Source organism: Molossus molossus, unplaced genomic scaffold (genome assembly GCF_014108415.1).
Source record: "Molossus molossus isolate mMolMol1 unplaced genomic scaffold, mMolMol1.p scaffold_m16_p_6, whole genome shotgun sequence".
In the NCBI taxonomy this organism is placed as follows: Eukaryota; Metazoa; Chordata; class Mammalia; order Chiroptera; family Molossidae; genus Molossus; species Molossus molossus.
The window spans coordinates 66,522,828-66,538,736 of record NW_023425399.1 but is presented as its reverse complement, the minus strand read 5'-3'; the positions used below and the strand labels follow the sequence as shown (position 1 = coordinate 66,538,736).

At 39.3% G+C, this 15,909-nt stretch overlaps 1 protein-coding gene across 1 annotated transcript in view; it reads right to left on the bottom strand.

Annotated features, from left to right (window-relative positions):
• L3MBTL4 (L3MBTL histone methyl-lysine binding protein 4) overlaps window positions 1-486 on the bottom strand; it is a 381,883-nt gene extending 381,397 nt beyond the window's left edge. The window contains exon 1 of the mRNA XM_036245527.1: window positions 415-486. Coding sequence (XP_036101420.1) covers window positions 415-486 — 72 coding nt within the window. The remainder of the gene's footprint in view (window positions 1-414) is intronic.
• Between the last annotated feature and the right edge of the window lie 15,423 nt (window positions 487-15,909).

Sequence of the window (15,909 nt, the reverse complement as noted above, 5' to 3'; positions counted from 1 at the left end):
GAGAGAGAGAGAGAGAGAGAGAGAGATATACATACACATACACTTACCCATATACTTCATCATTATCAAGTAGGGGCAGGAATGGTGAACAGCAATTGTGACAGGACTGCCAACTATTCCTACTCAATCTATTTCTCTGCAGTTCACAATCTCTTTCCATTACTTGACAGTGATCAATTCTATCTAATGGAAAGGTCTCCTTTCACTTTTAAAATGAGGAATACCTTTTAGATATACCAGACTATAATGATAGTTATATTTTATACCACTATCCATAAAACTCAACCAGAAAGAACCAGTTTTGAGTGATTGAAAAAAACACCACCACTGTGGTTATATAAACTATACAATTACAGGGTGAATTCCCACACTGAGCACAAACTATAAGTAAAGGTCCAGAAACTGACATCTTACCAAGCATCCATCCAGATTCAAATGCTCTTTGGAATCCATACTAAGCTTCCTCTTCCTGTTGGGCTGTTTCATTGCCACTTTAACACTCTTTATCAGTCTTCTGCAAAACAGTGCCACATAAAAAGATCAGGATTTTGTTCCTTTAGAAGTACAAAAACAAAAACAAAAAACATGCTTTCAGTTACAGTTCTTACAACTGTCTGCCATAAATACTCTGATAAATGAGCTAGAAAAAATTTCACTGTTTGTTTTATAGCCTCTAGAGTAACAATACATTAATGGAGAAAAGAGATGAGTTTTCCACCGCATCCAGAATTTATATCACAAAGAGAACAGGTATTAGTTCTTTTTTTTAAACTTATCTTTGTTGTTGTATTACAGATGCCCCCCCTTTTCCCCATTGTTCCCCTCCTCCCCAATCCCGCCCTTCTCCTGCCTTCCTCACACTATTGTTTGTGTCCACTGGTTATGCATATATGCATAGAAGTTCTCTGGTTTATCTCTTCCTGCCCTCCCTCCCCCCTTCCCTTTGAGGTTCATCAGTTTAACAACCAATTTGTACTTCTTAATTCCTTCATCTTCTTCATCCATCCCCCCAGCCATCTCCCATTCGGCAAGCAACAAAAAGTTCTCTGTATCTATGAGTCTGTCTCTGTTCTGCTTGCTCATTTTGTTTGTAGATTCAATTGTTAATAGATATGTATTTATTGCCATTTTATTGTTCATATTTTGATTCTTCTCCATCAAGAAGACCCTTCAATATTTCATAAAATACTGGTTTGGTGGTGATGAACTCTTTTAGCTTTTTCTTGTTTGGGAAACTCTTTATATGTCCATCAATGATAAATGATAGCTTTGCAGGATAGAGTAATCTTGGTTGTAGGTCATTGCTTTTCACCACTTTGAATATCTTTTGCACTCCTTTCTGGCCTGCAAAGTGTCTTTTGAGAAATTGGCTGATGGTCTTATGGCTGCTTCCCTGTGATTGTTTCTATGTATTAGGTAGAGTTGCTCTGTCTCCTAGGCTTCCTAGGGTGGCCTATTGTTTGTTGTAGGTGTCCTGTAGGGTCCAGTAGCACAGCCTCCCTGATCACTCCAGGTGGGCCCTCGAGGTGCGCCCCTAGTGTGGACTGTACACCCTTCTGTTGTATTTGAGTCTTGATTGCTGTTGGCATGTCAATGAGAGGGATTTACCCAGGTTGATCAGCTGCAAGAAGTGGCTGTGCCCACTGACCACTGACCTCTGATTCCCTTGGAGGATCAGCGGTGTAGGGGCCCAACACACAGAGCAAGATGTACTTCAGCAGGGCTCTGGTACTGACTGAGTCCACTCCTTGAATATGTCACTTGTGGAGGTGGTTGAGTGGTAGTGCTTTGATGTAGTCTGAAGCTGTCCACTGAGTGTGCTGGCTCTGGGGAAAGGTCAGCCTCTGCCTGTGTTCTACTTGGGGCCACTGGCATAAGCTACAAAATGATCTGCAGATGGCTGCTTCTTGTGCTGGGCTTGGAGGTATCCAGGCAAAGCCAAGCTGTGAACCAAAGCTGGCTGCCTGTAGTGCCAGGCCTGTAGCCCCTTAATGAGAGGTATGGGACTCACTGAGACCAGATGGTGCTTGTTTAAGAGATTTTAGAAAAATCTGAAGCAGGATCCAAAACAGGGCAATCCTATAGTAAAGCCACTGGAAACAGCATTGATGGGCCCAAAGGTTGAATGGGGCAAGGCCTCGGGGAATCACCAGGGTGGGGCACACAGTGTGAGCCAGGTTGTTGGAGTCCCAGATAGGCTGCCTTCTGCTGCCCCAGGGAAGGGCTCACCAAGGGAACAAAGGCCTCCCACAGCAAGTCTGCCCAGGAGAAAGCTGCCCTTCCAGCTCACACCCCAGTGCTGAACAATTCATTTCTTCCCCATATGTCTCTGATGCCTTTCAAGCTGCCTCTCCAATGCTGTAGCCCAGAAGGAGTGAGTCTTGAGTAAGTCCATGTATGGGCCCTTTAAGAGGAGCTGCCTGGGGCTCCAGAAGCCTCAACCTCCCTCAGCCTTAGTTCCTGCTGGTTTTATAGCCAGAAGTGATGGGGACTTCTCTTCCTGGCAGTAGAACCCTTAGCAGGGAGCCTGGTGTGGAACAGGGACCCCTCACTCCTCAGGGAGGACATTCACAGCCAAGGTAGTCCCGATTTTGATCCGCCATACATGGGTGTGGGACCAGCCCGTCCTCGCCTCCCTCCTACCAGTCTCAATGTGGCTTCTTCTTTAATTTCGTGGTTGTAGGACTTCCATTAAGCTCGATGTCAGGCAGTTCCGAATGATGGTTGTTCTGTAGTTTGGTTGCAATTTTGATGTGGTTGTGGGAGGAGGCGAGACTGCATTTACCTACGCCGCCATCTCAACCGGAAATGGTATTATTTCTTTTGGTCTAATTTCTCATGGCCTTTTTGATTTGTTACTTAGCTGACCTAACCAATTAGGATTTGCTGCAATCTCCTTGTACAACTTCTGTACTCACATGGTCTGATTGTCATCAAGGGTCAAAGCAAAGGTATTCTTGGTAAGACGTATTAGTCTTACAAGGCACAGCACAGCAATCTGGAACAGAGAAAATGAAAAAATTTTCACCAATCCAATTTATCATAATCATTCTTCAGTGCACTAATAAACAGTAGTAAACATTCTCAGACAAATTATTTGGAATGAGTTTTTTGATAGAGCAGGTGAACCATTTTGAAGAACCAACCACTAGTAAGTACTATATAAGTATCATTCGAGCTATATAATTCAAAAAGTCATTCACTCTGAATAATTTTAACTACAATTGACATGTAATTTTTTTAAGTTTAATTATCATCTATAGTCCCCAATATTTTAGAATCATATATCCAACTTCTTCCCTATCTTCATCTGAATAAATGACCCTAAATACTACAAACTGAACATATTCACAACTGAGCTCATCATGTCCCCTCTCACTTCCTTCCAGTTCTACTCTCTCCTCCTAGTTGCACTAATGACACCACTGGCCACTCATTTACCCCTATCTGCCCCTTACAGTTGTTCATACAGTGCACTAAACAGGAGCACCAAGCTAAGGAGCAAATGGAAGTTGAAATCCACCTTGAGCTCTGTACACACGCCATTTCCCCTGCTACAAGGTTATTACATTTGCCAGGAAGAAAATGCATCTTTTTCTAATTCAAAGACAATTTTTGGGCTAATGGAGACCCTGACTTTGCCTGAACCAGAGACCTAGTAGTTAAAATCATTTAACCCTTTACATCACACCCCACCCCACACTATGTAACCAGGTTCTGCTGATTCGTAATCTACTAAACATTTCCTGAATTCATCTTCTCCCTCTATTCCTATTAACTCCCTGACCACCTCCAACCGTATGCTACAGTAATGGACTAGTCTTGCAGTCCTTTAGAACACTTAACATGCCTGCTGCTTCGCAGAGCCACACTTTTGCTCGTCTCTCAACCTTGGAATAACTTCCCCATCTCTCTCTTACTCATCCTTTATGACTCAACTAAGATACTTCATATCCCTGAGAAAAGTCTTCCTTGCTTACTTGTGGACCAAGTGTTATCTTACTTAAAATTCCTTGTATCTATATTTATCCTTGTCCCACAATTCAACACTTCACACTATGTTTTTATTTGTAGATATGTTCCCCTTTATGACAAACATTGTGAACTACAGATCCTTATTTTCCACTGTCTAGATCAGTGATTTCTAACAAGTGTGTCTCAGCAAGCACACCGGTGTGCCACAAGAATTTTTAAAACATGCAATACCTGACTATTTAGTCAGGGGCACTGACTTTTTCCCCCTTAGATTGTTAAATTAAAAAATAACAACAGGCAACACAATAGCCATCTGGTGTGAATGAATCAAAATTATACCTACTTTTATTTCAGATAAGCAAAAAATATATTTTCTGGTGTGCTGCAAAATTTTATTAATTCGTTTTTGTGTGCCATAAAAAACAGGTTGAAAGTCACTGTTCTTGATAGTACTTGGCTCACAGCAGACTCTCAATGTGTTTGTTCCAACTGCATAAACATGTCTCTGAATTACAAGGAAGCCTCAAACGCCTTAGGTACAGTGGATATTAGTTTTTGATCCATACATAACTCCTTTTAAAATGCTGTATGACTAGAGTGAGCATAGGTCTCAAAATTAACAACTCCTTTCCTTTTTTCTTTCATATATAAAACAAAAACAAAAAACACTACCTCATATCCATTTGCTTCTTGTCAGATAATATTTTTATCCTTAAAACAGGTACCTACCTACTAAATTCATTTTGTAAATTTAAATACAATTTACCATGCCTAGCTGCCAGTAATAGTCTGAACATCTATGCAAATGAACAGCTTAGACTTGATGCCTTTAGCAAAATATGCCTACATAAGACACAAGCACTGTCAAGGATGGCTTGCATTTCACAATTAGTAATATCTGAGGGCTTCTCAAAGTTGGATATGAAAAACTTAGAAATCTTTGCAATTTAAAGTGCAGCCCGTAAGATAAACAAACCTGAAATAATTTTGGCTAGACAAACAAAATAAGAAATAAGATTTAAATTACTAAAATCAGAATGAGAGAGGTTACATCAATAATGATCTTAACATAAATCAAAAGGATTATAAGAATAAAACTATGCTGACTTCCTCGTCTATTCCAGGGTAGGGAACCTTTTTGCTGCCAACAGCCATTTGGATATTTATAACACCATTCAAGGCCCATACAAAAGTATCAACTTAAAAATTAGCCTGCTATATGTGGCCAGACTAATTTGGTGAGGTGTGTGATCTTAGCTAGTATTGATTTCCAGGGCCTTTTACGGTCTGCAGACCGATGTCCCCCTTGCTCTGAGCCACCCAGAACTAGTAGTAAATTCAACTAGCAATCAAACCCAGTCTTTTCTTTTAATATTGCTAACAAATTATAAGATTATAATTCATTATAATCTTGTAAATCCATCACTAACCAAAACATTGGTATGTGATACATGACAATATGTAATAAGTCCTAAGGAATCAACTAAAAACTATTGATAACTAATAAATGAGTTTACCAATGTTGCAGGATACAAGATCAATACATAAAAATCAGTTGTATTTCTATACTCAAGCAAATAAGCTAAGAATAAATTAAAACAATTCCATTTACAACAGGATTTAAAAACAAAATAAGTATAAATTTAACAAAAGAGTACAAGACTTGTAAACTGAAAACTACAAAGTATTGTAAAAAGACATTAATGAGGAAGAAAATAAATGGAAAGATATTCCTGTTCATGGGTTTGAAAACTTAATTTAAAAATATCAATATTCCCCAAATTGATCTCAGATTCAATGCAAACTCTATCAAAACTCCAGCTAGTTTTTGCAGAAATTGAAAAATTAATCCTAAAATTAATAAGGAAATCCAAGGAAGCCAGAATAGAGAAAGCAATCAAGAACAAAAGATAATAAAATTAGAGGATTCACACTTTCTGATTTCAAAACTTCCTACAAAGCTCCAGTAATCAAGACAATATGGTACTGGCATGAGGATACACATACAGACCACTGAATAGATTGATGTTCGAGAAATAAACCCATGTATCTGTGGTTAAATAATGTTTCAATAGGGGTGTCATGACAATCCAGTGAGCAAAGAACAGTTTTCCCAACAAAAGGTGCTGTGACAACTAGATATTCACATGCAAAAGAATAAAGTTGGACTCCTACCTCACACCAATACACAAATATTAATGAAAAGTGGATCACAGACATATATAAGAATTAAAACAATAAAACTCTTAAAAGAAAATACAGCAGTAAATCTTTGTGCCCTTAGGTTAGTTAATGGTTTCTTGGCTATAACCCCAAAGTACAAGCAACCAAAGAAAACTAGGTAAAGTGAACTCAAACAAAATTAAACATTCTGTGCTGGAAATAATACTATCAAGTTGTGAAGGACAGACAATAGGGCAATAAAACATAAAGAACATGCAGCTAAAGTACTGTGAAAACTTGTAGTTAAAAATTTCCCACTTGGTAGACCTTGCCCTGGACCCTAAGAGGATTACAGGAACTAGGTAGGAGGGAAAGAGATAGGCATCAACCGGAGCTGACCACTATATTGTGCAATAGAACTGCTTACCCCACAGACACATGGCTAACTGCAGATACCCGCTTCTCTACATGCTTGCTTGCTCGCAGACCCTTAGCCCAATTTCTTAACAGGGGCTAAGAAAACTATATAAGCAACCCACCCCCTGAGCTCGGGGCTGCTCTCTCCTCTGCGTAGGATGCGACAGTCGCTGCGCAGCTAATAAAGCTCTCTTAATTTGAACCCAGTTCGGAGTCTGAGTCTGGTCTGTCTCATTGGTCTACAACAATGTAAGTGAAAGGACAACCTCCAGAATGGGAAACAATATTTGCAAAAGATCTTTTTACAAAATATAAAGGAATTCTTACAACTCAATATTAAAAAGATAACCCCCCAAAATAGGCAAAGGATTAAAACAGGCATTTCCCAAAAAAAGTAGGATGTGCCAATAAGCACATAAAAAGATACTCAACATCATTAATAATTAGGAAATGTAAAATAAAATAAAAAAACATAAGAGACCATTTCACATCCTCTGAGCTAGCTATAAGCAAAAAGAGAGTAACAGGTATGTGGAGAAATTGGAACCCTCACACAGTGCTGGTATAAAATGATACAGCCACTTTGGAAAAGAGTTTGGCAGTTCCTCAAAATATTAAATGAAATGAACCAAGAATTCTACTCCTAGGCATATACCCAAGAGAAATAAAACATGTATCTACAGAAAAACATGAACACAAATGTTCAAAGCAGCATTATTCATAACAGCCAAAAAGTGAAAGCAACTCAAAGTTCATCAATTGATGAATGAATAAACAAAATGTGGTGTGTGTGTGTATATATATATATATAAAAAACATGGAATACTATTCAGAAATAATGCATAAATAGATGAACCCTGAAAACACTGTAAGTAAAAGAAGCCAGTCACAGAGGACCACTCATTATTGTGTGACGGCATTTACATGCAATGTCCAGATTAAGCAAATCCATAAAGACAGATTCCTTAGACCTGGAGGGAGGGAAGAGGAAATGGAAGTGACTGTTAATGGGTATGGAGTGTCTTTCAGAGAGGACAAAATTGCAATATTAGCTGTATGCCTCTGAAAATATACTAAAAAGTACTGAATTGTACGATTTGAATGTGTGAATCATAGGGTACCCAAATTATATTTCAATAAAGGTATTTTTAAAATATAGTTACTGATACCACAAAAAGAAAACTGGAGACATAGAATAGACTGAGACTGGGATAGTCAAAAAGATTGCAAATAAATTGGAAAATGTCACTGAAAAGAACATGGAACAAATAAAGTTAATTTGTTTTTAATAAGACAAAAAAGATAAATTGGTCCAGTATTATGAAGATGGCAATAATTCTGAAATTAATTTATAAGTTAATGTGATTCTAATCAAATCCTAATATCTTAAGATATATTTAATAAGGCAGTATGATACTTGTATAGAGAGAGGCTGAAGGACCAATGAAACAGATTAGAAAGCCCTGAAATAGGTATATATGAAACTTCATTATCAGAAGAGGTATAATATCAACTATGGACTTTTCATATATGGCCTTTATTTTGTTGAGGTACTTTCCCTCTATTACTAATTTATTGAGAGTTTTTGTCATGAAAGGGTTTTGAATTCTGTCAAATGCTTTTTCTGCATTTACTGAGATTATGTGATTCTTAACCTTTTTCTATTAATGTAGTTTACCACATTAATTGATTTTGTATACTGAACCATTTTTTTTTATGCCAGGAATATATCCCATTTGGTCATGGTGTATGATTCTTTTAATGTGCTATTTGATTCAGCTTGCTTGTCTTTTGTTGAATAGTTTTCCATCTACATTCATCTGGGATATTGGCCTGTGGTTTTCATTTCTTGTAGTGTCTTTATTTGGCTTTAGTATTGGGGTAATGTGACCTCTTAAAATGAGTTTGGCATTTGGAAGTAGTCTCTCAGGTTTTTTTGGAAGAGTATGAGAAGAAATGGCATTAATTCTTGTATAAATGTTTGGTACAATTCACCAATGAAGCCATCTGGTCTTGGGCTCTCTTGTTGAGAGTTTTTTTGATTACTGAACCAATCTCCATAGTAGTTATAGATCTGTTCCAGATTTTTTGTTTCTTCATGATTTAGTCTTAGTAGGTTGTACATTTCCAGGAATTTATCCATTTCTTCTAGGTTATATAGTTTGTTGATGTTAATTGTTCATGGTAGTCTCTTATGGCTCTTTTTATTTCTGTGGCAATGGTTGCAATATTTCCTCTGACATTTCTGATTTTATTTATTTGCATTTTCTCTGTTTCTTAATTAGTTTAGTTAAGGGTTTGTCAATTATATTGTTTTTATCGTCTCAAAAATCAACTCTTGCCCTGGCCGGTTTGGTTCAGCGATTAGAGCGTCGGCCTGCGGTCCTGAGAGACCCGGGTTCGGTTCCCGCTAAGGGCGCGTACCTTGGTTGCAGTTTGTCCCCGGCCCTGGTCGGTTGTGCGGGTGGCAGCCACTCGATGTGTTCCTTTCACATCGATGTTTCTCTCTCTCTCTCTCTCTCTCTCTCTCTCTCTCTCTGTTCCTCTCTCCCCCTCCCACTCTACCTGAACAAAAAATGGAAAAATGTCCTCAGGTGAGGATAAAAAAAAAAAAATCAACTCTTAGCTTCATTTTTTTTCCCTATGATATTTCTATTTTGTATGTTTCTGCCCTAATCTTTATTTTCTTCCTTCTGCTAACTTTGTTTTTCTTTTTCTAGATCTTTGAGATACAAATTTTGCTTGTTTATTTAAGCTTTTTCTTCATTTTAATGTAGGTATTTATCACAATAAACTTCCATCTTAGTACTGCTTTGGCTGTATCCCATAAGTTCTGGTACATTGTACGTTCATGTCTTGAGGTATTTTCTAATTTCCTCTTTGACCCAATGGTTACTCAAAAGTGTGTTATCTCTAGCCCTGGCTGATGTGGCTCAGTGGGTTAGAGAATTGGCCCATGGACCAAAGGGTTATAGGTTCCATTCCCTGCCCTAGTCGGGTGCATGCAGGAGGCCACCAATCCATGTGTCTCTCTTATATCGATGTTTCTCTCTTTCTCTCTATCCTCCCACCCCTCCTCCCCCACACCCCCTCTCTCTAAAGAAAAAAAAAATCAATAGAAAAAATGCCCTTGAGTGAGGATTAACAAAACAAAAACAAAAAAGTATTATCTAATTTCCACATATTTGTGAATTTTCCAGTGTTCCTTATGCACTGATTTCTCCTTGCATTCCACTGTGATTAGTAAAGATACTTGGTATGATGTCTTTTAATTTGTTAAAATGTGTTTTGTGACCTCATCTGACCCATCCTAGAGAAAGTTCCACATCTACTTAAGAAGAATGTATATTCTGCTGCTATTGAGTAAAATGTTCTTTATGTATCCATTAGGTCCATTTGGTCTACAGTGTTGTTCAAGTCCTCTGTATCCTTACTGATATTCTGCTGGGATCTTACATACATTATTGAAAGTCAGGTATTAAAATGTCCCACTACTACTGTTATTGTTATCTATTTTTCCCTTCATGTCTATCAGTTTGTTTTATATATGTAGGTTCTCTAATGTTATATATATACACACACACACACATATATATGTATGCATACACACACACACATATCTTAGTGACTTGACCCTTTTCTCTTGTCTCTTATGACAGTTTTTTTTTTTTTTTTTAAATCCTCACCGGAGGACATTTTCCCATTCTTTGTTCAGATAGAGCGGGAGGGAGAGAAAGGAAGAGAGAGAGAGAAACATCGATGTGAAAGGGACACATTGAGTGGTCGCCACCCACACAACCCACCTAGGGCCGGGGACAAACTGCAACCGAGGTACATGCCCTTAGCAGGAACCGAACCTGAGTCTCTCTGGACCATAGGCCGATGCTCTAACCACTGAGTAAAACGGCTAGGGCTCTTATGACAGTTTTTTATTTAAAGTCTATTTTGTCTGATATAAATATAGATACCCTGTTCTCTTTTGGTTACCATTTACATGGAATATCTTTTGCCATCCCTTCAGTTTTCTCAGTAAGAATTCTTGACTTTCGTATAACAGAAGTAAACATCCTTACTCTTGCCATGTCTTCCATTTGGACCAAATGCATTCGACTTGGGCTTGGCCTATGACTTACTTTAGCCAATGGCAAATGCAATGTGAGCTGAGACCTGAAATGTGCTTGTACGGCTAGTCTTGACCTCATTGCATTGCAACTATGCACCATTTAAAGAGCATGCTTTAATTAATCTTTGCTTCTTCAGAGTGGGCCCCAGAATGAACACAAGTAGAGCACACCTGAGCATTATTCACACCCTGCATCCAAGTCCAACATACTAAGAGCCTGAAACCTTTTAAAACCATCCAGGCAAGACCAACCTAGATCAGCTCAATCACAAATCACGTAAAGATTTATTAATGTGAAAATAAATGTGTGTTGTTTTAAAACACTGAGTTTTGGGATGGCTTGTGATGCAATATTTTTGGTAGCAATATCAGTCAGATATAAAAATCTGTATAGTGATTTTTATCTGTATGGTGAGGGGGAGAGCAAACTATGAACAAGTATTTCACACAGAAATTTATAAAAAGTTTCTCAACCTTGTTAGTAATAAGGGAACTAAAGCATAAAATCACAAGATACCAATTCATGGCCATTAAAGTAGCAAAAATTAAGAACTCTGACAATACCAGATGCTGACAAGGTTGAGGAGTAATGGAATTCTCACACTCTGCTGGCAGAAGATAAACCAGTTCAACCACTGGAAAACAACAGTTTGACATAAACATGAAAGGTGAAGATGGTCCAGCAAATCCCATCACCCCAGGACTCCGGCAATTAACACTCTATTAGGAGATAAGTTCATGTTAACAGAAGGAAAAATGGAAAAAATATCCAAATACCTATGTACAGGAAACTGAAAAAATAACTTGTATTATATTCATGAAGTATAACATTACATAGTGAAAATGAATGAACTACAACTAAATATGCAAGAACATAAATATTAGCAATAATGTTGAATGAATAAAGCAAACCAGAAGACTATATAGAGAACTACATTTTTAAAACACAAACCCAGCAAAAGCACTTCATATATACCTTAAAAATACATACAATTTTTTTGTAGTTCATATGTCTTTCTGTTTTTATTTCAATTTTTAAAGAATTAAGCACTTTACTGGCAGTTGGGTGTCCTTATCAGCATCTGAAATACAGCCGCTTGGTCACCCACTGGGTGTTTTGCTCTCTCCAACCATCCTCAGGTGATCACATTCTTGTCACCTGTATCTACAGAAAAGGAACCTGTGTGCTCTGCCCACTTCATGGACAATTCCCCAACAATGATTATAACTTCCTGACAACCAAGTTGATTTTTAATTTCAATTGCTCTGTGTTTTAGTTTCTGAAAGTTTAGTTTCTGAAAGTACTTCTTTTTCATATTAGTAAATTCATTTTCTTACCCTGTTGTGCCCTATGCTTTAAGCATGCCAGTTTTAAACCACATGTCTCTCAGGTTGCTTATTTCTGTACTTTTTTAGTTTTTTGGAGTGCCATTTTCCTTGTTTGCTCTTCTCTCATGTGTTTCGTTTCCTTTCATTGCCCACAAATGGTAACCTCGAGCCTCTTCAGCATGTTGTCCTCTGTGGCCCTGGGCCCCTGTGCATGCTTCTCTAGAACAAAGTTTTGCACTTGACCTGCTGGGCCCTGGAAAAATTTTAGTCCTGACTAATTTTTCTTAATAACTTGGTAGAGATTTCTATAGAGCGGGTAAACTCAGACTGCACATGCACATCGGGCAAGACTTGGGGCTTTTCTTTTTTGATGTATATTTTTTTAAAATTTTTTAAACTTATCTTCATTGTGAATATATTACAGATGACCCCCTTTTATCCTCCATTGACCCCCTCTTCCCCACACCCGTGCCCCTCCTGCCTTCTCCACACTATTGTCTGTGTACATTGGTTATGCATATATGCATAAATTCTTTGGTTTATCTCTTCCTGCCCTCCTCCCCCATTCCCTTTGAGGTTCATCAGTCTAACAACCAATCTGAACTTCTTAATCCCTTCACCTTTTTCACCTATCCTCCCAATCCCCCTCCCATCTGGCAACCAACAAAAAGTTCTCTATCTATGAGTCTGTTTCTATCTGCTTGTTCATTTTGTTTCTGGATTCAGTTGTTGATAGATATGTATTTATTGCCATTTTATTGTTCATATTTTTGTTGTTCTTCTTTAAGAAGACTCGTCAACATTTCACATAATACTGGTTTGGTGGTGATGAACTCCTTTAGTTTTTTCTTGTCTGGGAAACTCTTTATGTATCCATTAATTCTAAATGATGGCTTTGCAGGACAGAGTAATCTTGGTTGTAGGTCATTTCTTTTCATCACTTTGATATTTCTTGCCATTCCCTTCTGGCCTGCAAAGTTTCTTTTGAGAAATCAACTGACTGTCTTATGGGAGCTTTGTTGTGGGTAACTAAATGCTTTTAAGATTCTCTCTTTGTCTTTAACCTTTTGCATTTAATGATGCCATGTCTTGGTGTGGACTTCTTTTGGTTCATCTTGTTTGGGACTCTCTGTGCTTCCTGGACTTGTATGTCTGTTTCCTTCACCAAGTTAGTGAAGTTTTCTCTCATTATTTTTTTTTTTTAATCCTCACCCGAGGACATTTTTTTTTCCATTTTTTACTTAGATAGAGTGGGAAGGAGAGAGAGGAAGAGAGAGAAACATCGATGTGAAAGGGACACATCGAGTGGCCGCCACCCACACGACCCAACCAGGGCCGGGGACAAACTGCAGCCAAGGTACATGCCCTTAGCGGGAACCGAACCCGGGTCTCTCGGGACCGCAGGCTGACGCTCTAACCGCTGAGCCAAACCGGCCAGGGCTCTCATTATTTTTTCAAATAGGTTTTCAATTTCTTGCTTTCTTCTCCTTGTGGCACCCCCATGATGTGAATATTGATACACTTGAAGTTGTCCCAGAGACTACTTACGCTATCCTCTTTTTGGGTTCTTTTTTCTTTTTGCTGTTCTGATTGGGTGTTTTTTGCTTCCTTACATTCAAAATCTATGCTTTACGTCTTGGCTTCACTTACTCTACTATTGATCCCCTGTAAATTATTATTTCAGTTAGTGCATCCTTCATTTCTAGTCCTTTCTTATGCTCTTGAGGTCCTCACTAAGCTCCTTGAGCATACTTATAACCAATGTTTTGAACTCTGCATCTGTTAGATTGCTTATCTCCATTTCATTTAATTCTTTTCCCAGAGTTTTATTCTGTTCTTTCATTTGGGACATGTTTCTTCATCTCCTCATTTTGGCAGCTTCCCTGTGTTTGTTTCTATGTATTAGGTAGTGTTGCTCTGTCTCCTAGGCTTTCTAGGGTAGCCTATTATAGTAAATGTCCTGTAGGGTTCAGTAGCACAGCTTCCCTGGTTACCCCAGCTGGGCCCTTGAGCTGCACCCCTTGTGTAAACTATGCACCCATCCACTGTAATTGAGTCTTGATTGCTGTTGTTATATCAAGAGAGGGATTTACTTAGGCCGATCAGCTGCAAGGACTAGCTGTGCCCACTGACCTCTGACTAACTTGGAGGATCAGCAGAGCAGGGCCCACCACACAGAGCAAGACTTACTTTAGCAGGGCACTGAGTCCTCTCTTTAAGTTTGTCACTCATGGAGGTGGTTGGGTATTGGTGCTTCAACAAGGTCTGAAGCTGTCCACTGGGTGTGCTGGCTCTGGGGCAAGATCAGCCACTGCTTGTGAAGCAGGCCACTGCTTGTGTTCTACCCTGGGCCACAAGATCTAAGCTACAAAGCAATCTGCAGGTGGCTGCTTCTTATGCTAGGCTTAGGGGTGCCCAGGCAAAGCCAAGCTGTAAACCAAGGCTGGCTGCTTAGCAAGAGGTATGGGGCTCGCTGAGGCCAGACGTTGTTTGTTTGAGAGAATTTAAGAAAATCTGAAGCAGGCCAATCCTATGGTAAAGCCACTGGAAACAGCTTAAGTGGGCCTGAAAGTTGGGTGGGGCAGGGCCTCAGGGAATCACTAGGGCAGAACAAACAGTGTGAGCAAGGTGGCTGGAGTCCCGAATATGGCACCCACCTTCTGGCACCGTGGGGAAAGGGCTCATCAAAGAAACAATGGCCTCCACAAGTACATCTGTCTGAGAGAAAGCTGCCCTACAGCTCTCGCCCCAAGGCCAAACAACTCAGTTCTTCCCAGAGTGTCTATGGTACCTGTCGAGCTGCCTCCTCCACATTGGAGCCTGGAGGGAGCAAGTCTGAGTAAGTCCATGCATGGGCCCTTTAAGGGGAACTGCCTGGGACTCCAAAAGCTTCAGCCTCCCTCAGCCTCAGTTCCCACTGTTTTTACAGCCAGAAGTTATGGGGACTTCTCTTCCTGGCACTGGAACCCTGAGCTGGGAACCTGGTATGGGATGGGGACCCTTTGCTCCTCAGGGAGGACATTCCCGGCTGAGGTGTCCCTCCTGATTTTTATCCGCCACACGTGGGTGTGGGAGCAGCCAGTCCATACCTGTGCCCTTCCTACCAGTCTCAATGTGACCTCTTCTTTATTGTCATAGTTGTACAACTTCCATTCAGCTCAATTTCAGACAGTTCTGAATGATGGTTTTTCTGTAGTTTAGTTGTAATTTTGATGTGGCTGTGGGAGGAGGCCAGTACTACATTTACCTGCAATATATTCTTAAGGGGAACCTTATTTTGAAGAAGCAAGGAAATGACCAGTATAAAATTCAGCACTGTGCTCACTTTGGCAGCACATATACTAAAATTCAGCATAGCAGTTTGAGGGGAAAATTAACAGTACAGTGATGTTTTCATTCTTCAGTTGAATGTTGGCTTCACAAGTGTATGTTTTTTCTATTATGTGTCATAACTGACATATAAAATATGTTGTTTTGTATATATAAAATATTATAGAATTTTTTTTAATCCTCATCCGAGGACATTTTTCCATTTTTTGTTCAGATAGAGTGGGAGGGAGAGACAGGAAGAGAGAGAGAGAGAAAAAAACATCAATGTGAAAGGGACACATCGAGTGGCTGCCTCCCACACAACCCAACCAGGGCCCGGGACAAACTGCAACTGAGGTACATGCCCTTAGTGAGAACCGAACCCAGGTCTCTCTGGACCACAGGCCGACACTCTAATTGCTGAGCCAAACCGGCCAGGGCTAAAATATTATAGAATTTTTAAGGCATTTGAAATGGTGCACCCTAGTCACCCAATATAAGAGAAAAACTGGCAGAGGTTAAAGAATGGACACAATACTTTCTCTGTTAACTGAACAGTCCATTTTTTCTATTTCTAAATCCCTTTCTCAACA